The sequence below is a fragment of the Plectrocnemia conspersa genome, unplaced genomic scaffold (assembly GCF_051122295.1).
Source record: "Plectrocnemia conspersa isolate PC_06_02 unplaced genomic scaffold, ASM5112229v1 ptg000008l, whole genome shotgun sequence".
NCBI lineage: Eukaryota > Metazoa > Arthropoda > Insecta > Trichoptera > Polycentropodidae > Plectrocnemia > Plectrocnemia conspersa.
In genome coordinates, this window is record NW_028277172.1 from 22,731,233 (window position 1) to 22,751,520 (window position 20,288).

Here is a 20,288-nt window from a genome sequence, read left to right on the forward strand (position 1 = left end):
GTATATAAATTTGACAATAGCGTAAATTTATATAACTAATGCCTTATCAAACTTGATAACTGCGACGAAAGCATTCCAATGGCCCAGTTTATCATTAATTTTATTTATTATTAACATCTTAATATGATCCAACTTGCGCAACATGTTATAGGCTTTGCAAACTGATATTTTAATTAATTTCGGGTGATTCGGGCAGTCTAGAAGTTGACCATATATATTTATAAAATTGCTTGAAATATGTAAATCCCATACTTTCATGATTGGTACTTTTCACGATGAAGCTTATTCTTATATTGGCGCAACGTGAGTCAGCCCTAATGTTGTTATTAACACAAGAGACGGCGCGCGCATTAGCAGACCGTCAGTCACGTTAAGAATTAATTGTAAGTCGAAGAATGTTTCCAAACACGCTAATGGACAACTACTCAATTAAGGAATGCTGAAATTGCCATTATGCAAATCCTGGCGTCGCTCCAAACACTCTTCTTAAAATCGGCGGGACGCCTAAAGTGCGTTCGCTATTTTAATTGAATCCGTACACTCTACAATGTGAAGTTTTATATCTTTATATATCGTGTTGTAATATCAGTATAAAAAGCTCACTCTTCTTTATTTATTTATTAATATTCATATATCATGTACGTTTAGTTGTGAAAAATGTGTTTTTTATAAGCAAGTAGATGAGATTAAAAGGATTTTTTTTCAAAGTTTGGCACATTCATAGACGATATAGTCAAGAAAAATCATCGTATAAACCAGAGTGGTTTACATAGATAATAAAAATTTATTTATTTATTTTAAGTCTTTCGTTGCAATATAAAAGGCGTTAAAGTTATAAACACTATAAAAAATTACTATCTAAAAAATACAGGTAACACTAGCTTGATGGTGTTCATTCGTGAAATAATGCATATCTATGAAAATGGAATTTGTCATAAGTATTTATAATTATATAATAGTCACTAATTTAGATCTCCCAGATACAATAGAAATTAAAAAACGCAAGGTCTTTTAGGCTTTCATATTAATTGTATATCTTTAGTAAATTTAAACTCAAAGTTCATATATTATTATTTTGCTTCTAAATGTAATAACGTTTCTTGCCAATTGCCACCCTTTAGCAACGACTAGGCAACGAAATAATTTTGTTCTTCACAGAATCATCTGAAAAATCTGTGATTTAAATTTGTTTTTATCATATTAATATTCTAAATAGTTTCGTGTAAACAAAATTTTAAGGTTTGAAACCTTGGGGGCGTAAATCCGTAGCCAGTGAGACTCAGTGTGGAATCTAGTTAGAATTTTTATTACAATATTTACATAAGTGCGATGGACGGTTAATGATAATAATAATTTTAGGCATTTTGTTGCTACATATTGTTAAAGTAACTAAATTTTAGCTGTATTATTGCATTTTTACTATAACTTGTCGTTTTTTAGATTTAATAATTTTTCATCAGTTAAAATTTAATTACATTTTTTTAATTCAAAAGGTGAAGTAGTTATCTGCCATTTTGTTAAATAAATAAAAATGTGTTGCCAAAAAAATATTTTTATAAACACAGTTACTTTGACATAAAAAAATCTATTAACAAGTATCGTATTTTGCTTTTTTTAATTAAATACCTATGTAAACATGTCACTTCGTGGAAGGAAAGTGTCTATCTAAGCCTCAAGCATAGGTAGAGTTCCAATGCAACATATTTTGTGTTTATTGCAAAAGGATATTCACAAACGGCAAACCGTCCACGTGTCAAACCTGAGTGAGAATTCCGAATCGGCTGGAGCTGTCTCGTCAACAAGCCCTTCGAACTAAATTCTCCACGGAAAGACGCGCCCATAACGGATAGAGTTATTCGCGTGCCGACATGGGCGCACGCCTCGGAGGACTCTCGCAGAATTGCTTAATTGTCACCGTAAATCGTCTCCGTCTGGCTAATTCAGGCACTGCGAGAATGCAAATGGCGCTCTTCAGGCACTCACTGAGTTTATTGTGCGTTAAGACTTATGTTCACGACGGCGAAACACCAAAATCGCACGCGCTAGAACGCCGCTTTATGGGTCACGGTGCGCTTTATTGCGTACGGCAGTTCGGAAGCGAGCGCTTATGAGACATGCTGTTCGCGCTGAAGAAGAAAAAAACGGGCGGAAGCATGTGCCAAATCTCCTATATTGCCCGCTGATGGAATGTAGTGGAACGTTTGGGATTTCGTTGCTTTTAGATTAAATGGCGTTGTGTTGGATGGAATTTTTTGAGTGGAGGACCGTAAGAGATATTTGGGTTTGCTTGTCAAAATAATATTCAAAGACATAAGCATTATATTTTTCTCGACACATTATATATCATATAATCACATTCAACAACTAGATTTTTTACTTCAATGAACATATATCCAATACAATAATTCCTAAAGATGTACAATGGAACTAAATTTCCAACCTTTTTACACTGGTAATGAAGCAATGAAAACTATTAGTTAGTCCGCCCGTTCCACTGTTACTAACCTTCTGTTTTTCATCAAAACGGTGACAAAATCTTTCGTTGCGGGAATCAAATTAAACGTCGTATATACTGATTTTGAGAAGGCTTTCGACAAGGGTTGTCATGGGTTATTAATAAAAAAAATTGTCGAAACCAAGTTGCGTGGATAATTTAACTCATTTATTCATTCAACAAACTAATTCTACGTTTTTCGGTCATAATAGATACACTCGTAAAATCATTTTTTTTAGCATATAATATCTAACAAAGATTTATTTTACATTTTGGGTTTCTGTTGCGTATTCCTAAGTATCTACACACTCAAAAAAGGTTAAAAGTTATTTTTATTTATTTTTCATTTTGTAGGGCTTAAAAATGTTCAACACAACAAATCAATAAATATTTTTTCCGAAATATCGCAAAATTAATATCAAAGATGTGCGGAGCGAATTTAAAAACGTTCTAGTATGGCACATTCGTCGATTTTTTAACAAATCGGTATTTGAATACTTTAGATGTTAATAAATAGTATTTATTAATATCTTGTAGAGAAATATTTTATTTTTAAATACATACTGCTTTTAATTTTAAGCACAATTATGTATTTCAATGCAGGTAGTGGGTTTGTTCCTCGAAATGTAAGTGTGCACTTAACCGTTCTAATGCCATACGCTTCATGAGGAGCTCAGTCGCTGCACGCTCTTAATGCCAAGCGCCATATATGGTGCATATACAGAATCTATTACTTACGCTATGAAATATAACTATAATAACAAGGCTATTTATATATAGAGAAACATTTCAGTAGCACTAGCCACTAACGTATTTTTAATATATAAAACTTAATTTTTAATAACAAATAATAATTTGGTGTAGAACTTGTTCTCAAAGGCCAAAACAGGAAATCTCTTTAGTTCGCGTCTTTGTAATATGATACTTCTCGACCAAATTTCATGCGTTTAATGATAGGGTGACATGCGAAAAATGCCGATTTTTTTTGCTATTGTTATATTGCCGACTTATTTTTTATAAAAAATATTTTTTACTTTTGTAAGAATATTTGTTTGCTAATAAAGCAAAAATTAATTCAATATTTTTTTGTCGTAACAACCCTAGCGCTTTTATAAGAGTCCTTGACACTTTATTTATATTTTTTAATAATTATAAAAATAACTGGCAACTGTAGTACGAAATTTATCGTGGAATGAAAACGGTTAAATGTACCGTTGCAGTATTTATAATATTTTATGCCTTTTTTCGTTTTGCGAAATTAATCTTTTTATTTATTTTTAATTAATTAATTTATTTTTTATACAATCTTCCGTTGTAGCGCAAGCCCATTGCGTTACAACGGGCAAATCTTTACCAACTGAGTAAGTCAATCAGACATGAATACATAAGTATTAACCTCCAAACTGAAAGTCTGAGAATCGGAGACATTTACAATATTATTAATTATAAATTATTATGTGCTATACAATTTATAATCAATAGATGTCACTGCAGCTTATTTAATAATACCGAATTTTTTAATAATTAAAATTCGAGTGCCACTGCCGGGAATTGAACCCGCAACCTCAAAGTCACTAGTCTGAGACGTTACGGACTACGCTATTCCGGCTTTTATTTATGACAGTCAATAGTCCAAATAATGAATAAAAATTGATTGTAGAAATGCCGACATTCCATAAATTACTCACATTTCTGAGTTAACCTTTTGCAGCTGTGGACTTTTCCGATAACTGCTATTGAAATTTCTATATTTTTTAAATTAATTTGAAATATTTTTTTGGCTTGTTGTAGTAATCACTATTGCTCAACAGCCACTAAAAAGATTTTTTCTACAACAAAAATATGACACATTATTTTTTTGAAGTATACTATAATATGTTTATAAATAAATCTAAAATGAATTAAGATAATTTTTAAACTTGTTTTCTTTTATAATTTACATAAAAATATGCATTATTATTTTTTAGTACACAATAATATACAGAATTTTTATTAATATGGTTACATTAGCTGCCATTATGAATAAATTAACTAAACTTTTGTATATGATTGTGTCCTAACACGTGAGAGCTCAAGTAGAATAGCAGCAACAAATACATTTTTGGCATTGCACCTTTTAAGCCTAAGCTTACAATTTATTATTAAAAATATATTTTTCGTTCCTTAAATTTTTACGAATAAATAGTTTATCGATTTTTATTCGATACTTGCATAGTTAAAATTATGAATATTTGGAGACACCGACTCACCAATTTATGATATATGTACAGTCCGTCCAATATATGAATGCTCATTGCTACAGTATTGGTGAGAGAATATAAAAGGGTGACCATGTAAAATTAAACGTTCAATTATTTTTTCCTATTTTATTTAATTTGTTGAAGATAAAGTAAAATATAACTTTTTTACTTATTTTATTTATTTATATATTTACATATTTAACTCTCCAGGTTGAATATCTGTTTAATATAATATGTTTTTTAAATACCAATAGATTATTACAGGATTTTTTTTATTGATTACAAAATAACACAACACGACAATAATTTATAGTAAAAATATAACACATTTTAACAACACCCTACCATTAAAACAGCCCTGATTTAGTATTGGTAACGTTCTCCTATCGGTGTAAACAAATTTGCGGAAAACTGTATATGTATGCATGCATGCATGCGTACACGCACCCTTGTTTCTAACACAACGATGATGAGCGTTAACATCTTGGATGGACTATACATATATTTAAAAACAAAAACATTTTTAATGACGCTTTTCTTTCATTTTTTGCATATGAATTTTAAAATGGGTGACAATCATTCGCAGACCGCTGGATCTTCTTCCTATTGATTAAATTATGGATAAATAAATAAGTCACAAAGACTTGTATTAGATTCATATCGCAACAAAAACGTCATATATAGTAAATTATAAAATAATTCGAAATAACTAAGATCAATTTATTATTTACAGATGAATCTGTGTGACATAGTTAGTTACTTTCTAAATAAGTTGTTTTAACATCAACTGCAATTTTAAAAATAATAATAATATTAAATGCATCAGATTTTGCATTCTTTCCGTGGGTTATTATGTAATTTCCTGACTTCGCGTGCACCCACATGGATGTTATTTAATGCAAATTAGGTCCGTTTTAATTTGGCCGTTGCAGCGAGTACTATACGAATGCACGTGTTATGCACACATTATAATAATGGTGGTTTTCTCGCAAATAATAAAAGGTGATCCCGCGCAGTGCTCTCTCACTCTCCTGCAGTTAAACAGCAAATGACCACTCATTACGCTCAATTTGAGGGCATCAAATCCGAGCGTAGCGCGGTAGTCGATGTCTACGCTGCACGTTTCGCCACCTACCGCCACAGGCGCTCTCAAACTGTGGGAGTGCGATTATCGATAATTATTATGAACATGATGATGATACTTTCAACGGCGATGGTTTAATGCGCCGTGATGAGATATGCCGTTGAATTTATGGCGTCGTTTGATCGTTAATGGGCGAAGGCGTCATTTTATGACTCAAAATTGATTGAATAACAGTTGTTTGAAAAACATCCTGCAACGTTACTGCGCGTGGTTATTAAAACGTGTTTAAATTTAATTCGCTGGAACAGAACGTGTATATCAAGTGCTTTTGTTCTAACATATATTATTTTTATTCTATAGACACGTGTCACCACATGTTGGTCAACTTATATTGCAAGGATAACGATTAAATTAAATTATTTTAACTTAAGTAAATTTATTATATATATTTAAATACTTCGAGCACAACGGAGCGCATCGGGCATTGTTTGGCGTATACTATATTTGCGTTAATACAGTCAGTTTGAGAACTATCCATTTCATTATTATTCATAATTGGGTTTACACCCCATACTATTAGCTCTAAAGCACACAATGCTAATATACGTTCAAAATAAAATATATAGTAATGATTTTAATTTCTATGAATTTATTCAACATATAAACAGGCGTAATGATAAGTATATCAAGCGTATATCCGTATCGTGTGCTTTAGAGCTAATAGTTGGAGCGTAAACCCAAACCTGCCATCTCCTTCTCAATTATGAATAATGATGAAATGAATAGCTCTCGAACTGACTGTGTTAACGCAAATAAAGTATAGATGAAGTATGACAACGAGAATAGATATAGATATATTTACACATATGATTTTTTGATTATTATCACATGTCATAAAAAAACGTAATTAGTTTATAGTTATAGAAAACCATTTAAATTTTATATAAGCCTAATATGCGGAAATGGGGGATATAAAGAACCTCATACTTCATGATTTATGATATATCTTATTAACTAAAAATATTATTTAATTCATATTTTATGTAATCCTGTAAAAAAATTGCGCTTTTTAGTTAGTTCTGTATCCAGGTTTAAAATAGTTGTCTATAAAACAAAGAGAGGATTTGTTTTACAGATTTTAAAAATATTTGAACAGTTTCTTTATTTTATTGTTTAGAAAACAAGCTTTTCCTAATGTTTTATTAATTGCTGCTAATTTAATTCTTAAATTGTTTTGCCATAAAGATTCTATTTTAACTGTACTATTCATTTTTAGTTTAAAAGCCCAATTTTAGATATCATTATTTTAATTGTTTTAGTTTAGTAATTTGCTTTGGAAAAATGTGTAAAAAATATTGATATACTCTATTATAACAAAAAGTCTATATTTAATATATTTTAAGTAGAATTTTAGACTTTAAAAACATAAAATGCCAATTTATTTTAATAAAAACTACTGCAAAAATTGATGTGATTTTTTCGAACTATTTTTCCCTAAAATTATTGAATTTATGTGCTTCATCTATTCTATAATTAGTTTTTTGTTATTATATATTTTTTTTAATAAATCAGATATTTTTAAATAATTCAGATATCTCTTTATAAGTCATATTTATATTAATTGGATATAATTATATTTTATTAAAAAATGTAATACAAATATATGATACTAATACTTTTCAGATTTTGAATAAGCGCATTATTTTATCTGTAAATCAATTTTTTTTGTAAATTGGTTAAAAAAATATAAAATTGTTTATTAATAAAATATATAATCTATATACTTTGTAACATATAATAAAAAACACATTTTTATACATATATTTTAGATATTTTTTCATACTGATATTCATCTGTGAGATCACGAAAATCTGTGAAAACCTAATATGTGGCAATTGATAGGAATTGTATTTATATATTAATCAATATTTATGCTCTCCCAGAAAAACATTAAGCTTGATATGAAATTTGAACCCGATCAATAGTTATTAACTATATCACTGGTCTGTCGTTGTGTTTGTATCACTATAATTACAAAAATACATTTAAATCCATTTTTACAGTAAGAGACATGCTATATTTTTTTATAAAATTCACTGTTTGTTATAAATAATAAAAACGCAATGTTACTATAAAACAAAATGTACTATGTATCTAAGTATACAATTAGAAACATATCAGATTGTCAAATATTTTGTCAAAGAAAAAGTATTTATAAAACAAAACATTAAGAAAAATAATGATTTTGACTGAAAATTTAATAAAATTACTGTAATCTAAAAATTAATCAAAATAAACCTAAAGTCAAACTTTCGATGTAGTAAAATATATTATAAGACAGAAATGTAATTTTAACACAAACTTTTCTAAACACAAAAATTACAAAGTTAGCCAACTAACATAATATGTATATGCTAAAGCATATATTGTGTTTTTAGTTTTATACTTAAATATTTGTATTTACTTACTTTTCTAACATTAAAATATTTGAGAATATTAGAGCCAGACTCGATTAAGTTTTATTTTTTTACTTAATTTTATTAATCCTTAAGCCTTGAATAATAACATAGTAAAAATTTCATTCCAGAATACATCGATAAATGTTCATAAAATATCAATTAATTTTTCGTTTAGATAAATATTAAAACATAACTAAATCTATATTAATATATATTTAAGGCAAATTCGATCTTCAAACACTCAATAATGGTAACTAGAAATACACACTTCTTGATTGAGCCCTCAATATTATTTATTTATTATATAACAACAAAAAATTTAAATGGTTTATTGGACTACATTTTACATATTTTAGTTCAAATTAAAATAAAACTAAAAAAGATTTAGATTAAAAATATTTAAAAATATTTTTTTATTATGATCTCATTGATTTTTGAGCCGATGTAATCTCGCGAATGCGGAATTAATTCGGTAATTTGAATTACTATTTTTGTTATAAAATAAAATTTTCTGACGAAATATCTGTAAAATAAATCTCTTCAATTTATATTTAAATTAAAATAAAATAAATAATTTAAAATGCACTACGATTGTAAAATATGGATATCATTGGGAGATTGAATAAATGGATATATCGTTAAAATAATAACAATATCAATAAAATAGTAACTGTAAAATATATTTTGCTTAATTAGCTTTTGACCCAATTGAGCAAACTCTGTAAAATATTTAGATTTAATATTAATGTTTAAGATAACTTTTGACCTAATTAAGCAAACTACCACTAATACCGAACATTTTGAGTTTTACTAAAAGCACAAAGACACGTTATTAAATGCTTTTTATTTATTACTATTAATATTTTTTGGGTATAAATTCATTATATATTTACTAATAGATCTATACTATTATATTTACATTACTTATATAATGTATAAATAAATATTTTATTATACGAGATGGCAAAAAAATAAAACCAAACAACTTTTTAAATGGTCAGAAATATTCCGCGTCATTTAAAAAATAAGCAATACAATAATTGCTGTTCTTTACTAAAAAAAAAGTTTAACAAGCACTGTGTCTCGTTAAACACCGTCCGTCCGCTCGGACCCCGACTATTACCAGAGGCGGGCTCGATGCACGCTCCAGAGGCGAAACGGGTAATTTTCAAAATTAAACGGCAATCATTGATATGAATGAATACATTTACTTACTGCGACTAGTAGCACGCAATTCAGATCATTAACATCATAGATTCGCTGTTTACGTTTATTTAATATTTTAATTTTTATTACCACATTCATAATGTTTGCTAGTTTTTTTGAGACCATAATAAGTGAATAATTTATAGCCCACTGTAACGTCCATATTTAATTAATTGCGCTCACCGCTAACGAGCTTTATCGAGTCGATCTAGCACTTTTAATTATAGTGCGAAATGTCGTTCTGTGTGTGAATTAAAAAAATATGGTAAAAATTGGCGGAAGTTGAAATTTTAACGTTAATTATTGCACTTTTTGTAGCCCGGGGCGGAACGAGGGAGTAATTCGAGCGCCCGGTAACGACGCGTTGTTTGACAATTTTGCGTGCTGTAATTATCCAATGGGTCGTTGTCGGTGTAGTTTTGTTGTTAATGACAATTAAAAGCATGAACGATATGTTCGTGCTTTTTTCTATCTGATTATTATTATTGTGATGTATTTTAATGGCGGTGTGGTATGCGTTGAAACGTAATAGATTGCGATCCGATACGCGTTATGGCGTACGAAATTGTCGTTAATTAATTTTATGCAGGCTTTATTTTATATAAAAAAGATTTTAATTAACGGTTGGAATGCGCTATAAACATTTTATGATGCAGTTTCGACCACCTCAACTGTTAAACTCAGTCTGAATTCTAGCAAACCATGACTACATAACTCTCTTAAGGTCATCCATTAATAATGCGGTATTTTCGATTTGATTAGAATTATTGACATAATAATCCATGATTCTGGGATCACGATGAAGCTATTATATGTACCACAGTAACTTGCGTTGTTTTCTTAATGTCACATAGTTACAACTTAGCGGTCGAATTTTTATGTATGAACTTTCGTCAAGACATGATGATTTTAGCGTTGATGATTTTAGCAATGATGATTTTAGCGTTTTTAGTCTAGAGCAAGTAGTATAAAAATAACTGTAAATCAAAATAAAAATCCTGCTCTAACTGTGAAAAAAATAATCGAGTTTCAGTCGATCTATTTAACGGTCTGCAAAAGATTGATTAAATGTCTGAATCGGGTCAATGAATTCCTCGCGAATTGTAGGAGCTCAATCAACAACAGCGACTATATTTTTGCACTTGAAAGAAAACCGTTTTTTAATTTAATTCTTACTGGTGATTAAAATTAATTATGTATAATAATTGTACCCGTTAAAGGCTATGGATAAACATAAATAATAAGGAAAGATCGAATATGGAAATAGTATCATTATTCATTATGAGCTATATTTAGTAAGCTCCACTATTATGCTTGCACTACACTCTCTGGATGTTGTCCGAACCGAAGTTCAACTGAAGTCGGCCAAGGTCGCCGACTTCCAAGTAGCGACCACACTGCCACAAATTTCATATGCCGTTCGGACGTACGTACGTACGTGAATGACGTACGCACGGCGGCTGCTGTCATATTTGCGCGCGATCGAAAAATGTGCCAAATAATCGCAATTTTTAAATTGCAATATTATTAAAATTACGCTATTAATAATTATAAAAGTTTGTGTGGGCATTCACCAATACAATATCAGTGAAAACTTTTCGGTCGTAAATATTCATGTCGGCTTTTGCAAAATGCCATAAGGCATAAAAATTATACTTCAGAATACGAACACCACATCTGTGACTATCCTAGAATTTGTCGCCATCGATTTTAAATAAGAATTCGTTATGGTGTCACATTTATATAAGCCGATCTAGGAAAATACATAAGGATATTCGAAATGATTTTTTTTAACAAAATCAAATACCACTAATTATTTTTTAATTATTTAATTTTATATGAAAAAAAATATAATAATATCTGTTAGAAGAATATACTATAAAAAATATAATTAATCCCTTTTGGTGCCCTAAAATATTAAAAAATGTGAGTAAGAGTCTGTTAAAGTCCCCGATAAGCATGTGGTATTATAACTTGACCGCGTGACCACGATGCAGCGCTCGACGTGCGTGTTAATCATAGGACGCCTACGCGCATACTGAAAGTGAACCGAGCTACACGTTCTATCTCAGTTTGCGAAAAACCATATCATCTTTCTCACTCTTGTCACTTAACACGCGAGAGAGCGAAAGGGGAAGTATCTCACTGCTCGCGCTCGAAAGAGCAGCTCCGACTTCGGTCCCTTCGACTCGGAAAATATGCCGACAATGTTCGGAAGCGCTCGAAGCTGGCCAAGTCGACTGAATTACCCCCACTTTACCTCCCGTTCTCGGTAACCTCGGACAACTTCCGAGAGATTTTAGACCGAACTCGACCGAAGTAACTCACTATATTCTTCGTCTTTGGCCAACCTTGGGCAACTTCCAGAGAGTGTAGTGCAGACATTACGATTAACTGTATTATCAAAAAGCAATTCATTAAAAAAATTGGCATATTTCACCACGAAAACGCCAGGTCTCAAACAAAAATTGCGCACACGAAAATTCAGAAAAAATGTGATTGCTTGATTGTTAAATATGTATTACTTTTATTTCCAACTGTCTTCATTTTTTTAATTAAAAAAATGTGTAATTATAGAAAACATAAGTATATCATACCAATGTAAATTACTAATATAATTATAAGACATTTTTTAAACACGATATTGTTTAATTAAAATAATATTGACATATGAGATTTACCAGGGCTGTGGAATCGTTGAAATTTTTTCCTGACTCCGAATTTTAAAATTTCGATAAGATAATTGTACAATATTAAATTTATTTTTAATTATTTTATTTATTTATTTTCGTGTAAATAGCAACAAAGAAGAAAGAACAAAAATATATTATAATAATATTTCTTAGGATTAGTGCCGCGCCATTGTATGTGTCTAAGTGCATTATAACTTTTGTTTACTTAATATTACCGACTAACACATGGCGCACAACGAACAATTAAAAAAATATTGGTCGGGGTGGAAAGGGTTAAAAAGGAGTGTGAGTCTGTCGATTTTTAAAATGCTGCAACCGATTCTACAGCCTTGATATATACATACATTATTTGTTATGTATTATATGATATTAACGCATTCTTAAATATACATATACGAGTATATTGATCATCTATGATCAGATTTTTCGCTGTTTGAAATTTTCTCTGTGCGCAATTTTCGTTCGCGCAATAATCACTGAACCACCTCATATGCCACAAGTCATTATCAGATTATCATAATTTCTGCAGTCTGCAAGACAACAATACTTAAAAGTGGATTCGCTACAATATCATTTATTTTTAAGGACAAGCTAAATTCAATACAAGTTTAAATTGTACGAATCGAATAGACAAACTAAAATATTTAAATATGTATCACTGCGTCTCAGATTAATTATTCACAGAACTCTAGTACTTTATTACTCGTGATTCGATATTCAGAGGTTAACATTAGACCAAAGACAAACCAACTCGGAGTTTAATGCAAGTCCACCTTAACCACTTGAGACGATCAGTTTATGTCCGTATTTGAGCAAGCTCAGTCTATGCATGTTTTTGGAAATTATAAAAAATACAAATAAAGCATATTAATACAATTAATATTTTTTAAATAAATTAATTTATTTATTTATTACAATATTTATTTATTTTTTTATTGAAATTTAATTTAATTTTTTAAATAGAATTTAACTGATATTAATTCAAGACATGTACTAATACTAATCTTGATAGATTAAAAAGGTTTATTTTTTATAAGAATTGTTTTAATAACTTTTTTTTATTATATTTTATAGAAATTAATGGGTTATATAAAAATCTTCTTATTTTTAATAGTATTAATATATAGTTTTAAATAACCTAAAAAAAATTCCAGATGGTAGTAAAAATCAGATTTCCAATACGTGTGGACAAAGGACCTTAAATGGTTACACAAAGCTAAAATTTGAGGTAAACGATCAAAATAGTAATTATAAAATCGCCAATACTGAACTTTATGAATATTTACACATTGGACTATCGTGCTTATTAACACGCATATAACCAGTTTACTACAGGTTTTTAGCAAATATTGAGGGAACGAACTGGATAAAAATATTTTATGTACGTAGCAGGCGCGTAAGGTGAGATACATTTTCTTTCGCTCGCTCGCGTCTTAAGTGACGAGAGTGAGTGAGAGATAAGGGCGTGCGTTACATGCGTTCCGCACGCCCACTTCTTCTCACTCAATCTCGTCACTTAACACGCGAGCGAGCGAAAGGGAATGTATCTCACTGTACGCGCCTGGTATGTATATATTTGGTAGCATAAATTTGGCTACATTTCAAATAGACTCACTACTTATATCACTGTGATATGCATTTATTAGGAGCACATATTTTTAGAACATGTTCTGCTACTATTATATTATGGTAGCGTAACCCTTCTTCTCCCCTCTATTCTCCCCTAAACACACGCCGAGCAACGACTAATTGCGCTACAATATTCGCGCAGTGATGTAACTGCGCGTCGTTAAATTAACGACGTTTCACAATTAAACAAATAGAAACGTTTCAGTGTGCTATCAAAGCTCATTCTGGCATTAATTGCATTCCGCGCTTTAATTAAGCGGCGGCGGACACAGCATCCGGTGAGGTAATCCGGCTACTTCCGGTCGAATTAACGCGAATTTGCAATGACAGGTGACAGTGCTGACGCGCTCCTTTAACTACTGATTTAATTTCATTCATTCGCAAAACCGATTACACTAACTGTATCTATTAGATTCTTCCAGAGTTCATATTTCTCTTCTTTTGACTATGCTTTGTCATCGAGTTGTGACATTATGAAAGGAGAGAGATAAAATTAAGTATATAAAAAAGACTTGTTTTTAATATGCAATTTGGCAACCATTGTTCTAATTAGTGTACCATATTCATATTTATATTTGTGTATATTTTACTAGATTATTAACGTGTATATAATAAAGGTTACATCGAAAAGTGCACCGTCGGCCCCAACAACGCTGGCTGCGATAATTCGTCACCGATCGAAAAACCAATTACGGCAGCTGCAGCAGACTAATCAGCCGACAATATCGCATTACGTTAATTAAATGTCTACAAACAGCGCTCGCTGCCGGCGATGCACAATGCGCATACAGGATGCTTCGTAAAGACCGTTCCGACTATCGAATTTCGTATGCGGGACGACGGCGCTCTTATTGGAATAAGAAACTAGTCGAAAAGTAGCGAGACTTATTGTTTAATTTAACGAGCTTCGTAAGCTTACATTTGATTATAACTTATATATATTTTCTGATACTAATATGGTGACTACCCGACCTAATTGAACACAAATAACGCCCTCTATTTTTTATTTCAGTTACAGGCGATATCAAATTGGCGTTGAGTAGAGGCAACGGTGCGACTGGGGGCCCTCCCGGGGGTCCGGGAGCTGTCGCGGGCGGCGCCAGAGAATGCGCCTCTTGCGGAAAGGTCATCACCGAGAGATTCCTCCTGAAGGCCCTGGACCTCTTCTGGCACGAAGACTGCTTGAAATGCGGATGCTGCGACGCTCGACTCGGAGAGGTCGGATCTACCCTGTACACAAAGGCAGACCTCATCCTGTGCAAAAGGGACTATCTAAGGTACTATTTAAAATGCTTGTTTAATATTATGGAGATTGAAAATATGACTAAGCTTATTATTTTGTGATTCGAAACAGGTTATTTGGCGTGACCGGAAACTGCGTGGCATGCAACAAAGTGATACCTGCCTTCGAGATGGTGATGAGAGCCAAGAGCTTCGTCTACCATCTGGAGTGCTTCGCTTGCCAACAGTGTAATCACAGGTAATTTGTCGTGCATAATTTTGACATGAAATCATTCGTTGTAAATTAACGTTTTAAAGGCACAGAATATTACACAACATATACTGCGAAAATGTTAATTACCTAATCGAATAATTTACTCTGTGTAAACGACCATCCCCCGAGTATGCAGTGTGTATGGGCATGCATGGGTTAAGATGAGTCCTATTTCTCATTTACCTTTGTACTGGGTGACTCTTTCTATCTGTTTATTGTGTACGGTTATGTTTGGTGTGGAAAGTGACCCTTTTTGTATTCAAAACTCTCTTTTAACTGGAGTCCAAGAGTTGATGGTATTATCTGTAAAGGTGAACGGACTATTGCTCACATTGTAAGTGATCACAGGAAGATTGCTCACACGAACATTAGTCACAAGGCTCATACAAACATTTCTCACACGGTTGAATGAAAAGTAAGTTACTTAAGAGAAATATTTAATTTAATACATTAAATACAATAATGAGACATTAATTAGGGGCTGGCGAATTTTTCAAACTTTAAATACATAAGAGAATATGTATATAATATTTTATTTCAATTTGTACTTTTGACCTTCAATTAAATATGTATTATTTTAATTTTTCGTGTAATTACTTAATTTTAGAATATACGCATGTCATGGATATAATAAAATTATTTATATTTTTTTACTTTAGGTTCTGATAATTTTAAAATTAAATTATTTGGAAAACATTGTTTTTTTTAATTTAGATAACATCTTGTTAAATCTCAATATGTAGAATTTAATTAATTCCTTATTTTAATAACGGTAAATAAGATGGTTGTATAGTAATATTTTAATATCAGCTATTTGAGATTTTTAGGACTTTATATTTCTATTTATATGTTTTTTATAGAGTAATTTAATACATATTGTATTTTTAATTTATTTATTATATTTTAACAACTTTTTTTCACTATATCTTAAAACGTTTGCTCTGTTGTTTAATAATTTATTTATAAATTTCGGAAAATTATTTATTTATTTTATTTTTATTTTGAGCATCGTAAATAGAACAATACGCGAGTAATCAATATAGAGATTGCGCTGTAACACTTTTCAGAGTAGTTGCGAATTATAGTGTGTTTCTTATGTAATAATTAAATTCATTGCAATAATTTGCATTGATTTATTTTTTAAATGAACCTTTTATTTAATTGATTTATTTTCATTTTCTACCCTGTTAATATTAAAATTAAATGAATATCCTTGAAAATATTTCCTTAATTTAAACCAGTGTACGCCACAGCATTCAATTTTTATACACAAAAGTCGAGTCACAAGAAGAAAGTCGTATACGTCGCACAAAAATACGACTGTGTGTTGTTTATGTGTTTACCTGAGCTGCAATAACGGTTATTATCGGGAAACTACCGCGATACATACTTTGGCGTGCTTAGCAGAGGTCGATAACAATATTACCCGCATGATATATTATTGAAAAAATGCAATTAAAAACATTTCAAAAATTCTTAAAAAAAATTATATAGTGATACAAATTACATTCATATAATATATATAAATTTACACACATAAAAAATATGCCTATTTTAAAATACAATTCATTGCATTAAAAATAAAATCACGGTTAATTTGAAAGTAAAAATAGTCATTTTTTAAGTCATATTTATGAAAATCTACAAAAAAATATTAAACAAACAATTAAAGCGTTCTGGTCGTGGGTAGTAGCTTCGATATTTCAACTGCGTTAGTTGATTATTTGTGAAAGACGTTTGTATAGTGAACTGTAAACGGTGACTCTTATGAATATCTCCTTCTGGAAGGCGTCAGTGCTTGTCCATGAGCGCGTGTCCTGTAAGTGATTGCTCGTACAGGAAGCGAGGCGTAAGTCTGTTGAGCGAAGAGGTAGTCCGAGGTCGTAGATGACCTCATTTACAACACTTAGCGGACCTAGACCCAAACACCATGCCCCACAAGCACAAACGCCCACAAGCTATCCTGACCCGTCAACTACCATCACATTCCCACCCATTACATCAAATCCCTCGTGTGAACAATATTCCACGTGAGAAATTTTTCTGTGACCAGTTGCCATGTGAGCAATGTAAGCATTTTTTGGTTCTCATTTACCAGCTTCTCCAGATCACTCTCATCTTATTAAAATATCGTTTTGAAGTACATTTATAATAGCAAAGACGACAATATCCATCCTTGTCGCATACCGCGCCTAATTTAGACATCTTCACTAAATTTATTCTTAACTGTAATGTTGATGTAAATGACGTTATTTTTTATTTTATGTTCCTATAGTATTCATAAAAGTTTCAGATGTTACTATGTCAAAAGCCTTTTCATAATCTAAGCACATAAACATATGCATGTTATCATCCATAAATTAATCATATAATAACATATTGTACATTATTTGTGCAGGTTTTGCGTCGGAGACAGATTCTATTTATGTGATAACAAGATCCTATGCGAATACGACTATGAAGAAAGACTGGTTTTTGCGAACATGGCCCACAACCCGTCGAGTTTGGCGCATGTCCGTCGGCAAGTAAGTGCACTTCAGGTGAGCTTCTGAAGTTTTTGATGTAGTCCTTAAAATGTAATCATAGTATCTGACTCCGTTTACTATTGCAGTCGCCCAATGAAGCAGCGCGGCTGAGCGCAGTCGGAAGCGGCTACCACCAAGGCGTCGGAACCAGTGTAGGAGTCGGTGTGGGGGTCGGAGTCGGTGTCGGACTTGGAGTCGACAAGGAGCTGGTGCTGGGAAGCGTTGGGGGCGACGACGCCTCCAGCGGCTACGGGAGCCCCGACGCCGACACCTGCGACGCGCCGCGATGACACATGACGGCGCCTCCGCCCCTCCCCCATCACCTCCCTCATCCCCCACACCTCAACTCGCACCAGCACCACTACTCCGGAGGACTCATGCCGGCCGCCTGCAAGCCAGTCAGGAAGGCGACGAGGAGTGATTTGCCGGTGAGTGTCGCTATTCCAATGATATACAATTATTTATATTAACTCATACTACTTCAACTTAACTGAGTAAAAATATATAATATTTAAAACAATATCTACGCGGTTTACAAATATGGTGATAAATCAAAAAATTCGCCGTTCATTGGACACATTTAAAAAAAATTATATTTATTTACATATATATCCACTATTAATGTTAAGTGTTAGTGGAACGCGGTTTTCGTCAGCGTCATTCCACGGCCACTAACCTCTTGTGCCTTTTGAAGGCGCCAACAAAATCCCTCGATTCTAAAATCCATATCGATGTAGTTATACAGACTCTCAGAACGCATTCGACAAAGCCATGAGCTTCTGTTATGTATTTTTTTTAAGTTGCCGTCGTTATCACGACATACATGCAGCAATATTTAGTATCTACTGACGACATGAAAGAGTTCCAGAGTATTCGCACAAATTCAGATTTATTCCCTTTTCAAAAAAAAACTTTAGTCGCTGTAGAAGTGGTTGATCGAAAACCGATTACTTTTCAGCATCGCCAAGAGTCACTTTGTTATATTTTATAAGCCCTCTTTCCTGTCAGGACTCTCGTATAGTTTAGGCAGAAGTGTTTTTTAAGCAAAAATATTTATGTTGATGACTTGGGAAAGATGTTCAAGCAAGGATGGAGATTTTGTATGCACATAGCATTAGTTTACGAAAAGGCGTCGAGGATGCTCGGCTTCGTTATGCGGAGCGCGTATCGCTTCAATAAGTATACGCTAATTTGTACGTCCTTAAATATGGACCCATAGTCAAAAATCCCAAAGAAGCAAAGTACTCATTCTGAAAAATTGAAAGAAATCCTTAGATATTTTTACAATAAGTAGTACAGGTCGTATCTCGTACTTTTTTCTAGGAGCATTGAGATACAATTCATTGCATATTCAATGTCAAAAATACGTCAATGCTTGGCGACTTTCAGCTGTGAGATTAAGGGTGCCCTAAAAAGTACCGATCGCGTCCCCGTTTCTTGCCCATCGCGGCTCGGAAGTCAGAACTCCATCAAATTTATCAACGAGCTTGCCAAACACAATGATGTTTTTGGCAACGCTATGAGGAGCTTGAAAAAAATTTGCGCTGGTACTTGTTTATTTATTTTAGATGTGCAACATAATTGTTTTAATTTTTTAATAAATTATTATTTCATGTGAATCTATAATCTATATTATTTCATAAATAAGTATGTGCTGGAGTGATATATTGTCAATTCTTTATGGTCAGATTTGTAATAAAAATATAAAATATTTATAAAAAATAAAATATTGAAGATATTATGGTCTCGTTATGCATTCGTGAATTATTTATATTTTTGGCAATGTATTATACATAGTCCATCTATAGTAATAATCATGTCCCGTGGTAATTTTAGCAAAGTATAATTGAACTATGTAAAGACCTATCAAGTCAGAGGGAGCAAGGTCTAAATAATGTGACGGATGCTTAATTTATAATCATTTTACACAAATTTTAATACTGTATTTGCTAGCTCCGTTGATTTATATATAATATAATTTTAAGGAGCTTTGTTGATTGTTTAAATGTAGGTATTTCGTTTAATTTTAGTAGCTCATAATATTTTATATATTTCATCAGTACAAACCAATACATTTTAAAAATCTTTAAAAATGACAATTAAAATATTTCATAAAATGATTTTTTTTCTTAATATTTTTTTTGATTATTCAATTAAAGAAATATATTATATTTTCAGCCAAAAATTTTTGAAAAACTCAAACTTGATACATTTAAAACTAACCCTACGTAATTTAGATGTCTTACAAAGAATATGTGGTTGATTCTGTAAACTTTGTTTTATAAACCAAACATTTTTAAAGTACACTTCATTATATTTTATTATACCATTTGACTTTTTAATATTTTTCACCATATTCCTATTAAACTTTAGTTATATATTTCCGGAATACATTATTCTTAAACTAATATAAATTGCAATTTTTTTATATTATAAAACAGAGGTTATTCATTTTTTTGGGAT

General features: G+C 31.5%; 1 protein-coding gene and 1 long non-coding RNA gene across 6 annotated transcripts in view; one reads left to right on the plus strand and one right to left on the minus strand.

The window, feature by feature from the left end:
* Positions 1–20,288, plus strand: part of LOC148233454 (LIM domain transcription factor LMO4.1-like) — a 158,899-nt gene that overhangs the window by 138,122 nt on the left and 489 nt on the right. For 3 of the 5 annotated variants that reach the window (XM_088189424.1, XM_088189425.1, XM_088189427.1), the window contains 4 exons: positions 14,818–15,082; positions 15,160–15,285; positions 17,699–17,840; positions 17,912–18,247. In XM_088189424.1, coding sequence (XP_088045550.1) covers positions 14,818–15,082; positions 15,160–15,285; positions 17,699–17,840; positions 17,912–18,115 — 737 coding nt within the window. In that variant the 3' untranslated portion in view covers positions 18,116–18,247. Of the gene's footprint in view, positions 1–14,817; positions 15,083–15,159; positions 15,286–17,698; positions 17,841–17,911; positions 18,254–20,288 lie in introns of those variants that run through there. The other 2 variants (XR_015810339.1, XM_088189426.1) reach the window with 2 other exon arrangements.
* The window catches only part of LOC148233455 (uncharacterized), a 141,143-nt gene that overhangs the window by 96,799 nt on the left and 24,056 nt on the right, over positions 1–20,288 (minus strand). The window lies entirely within an intron of this gene.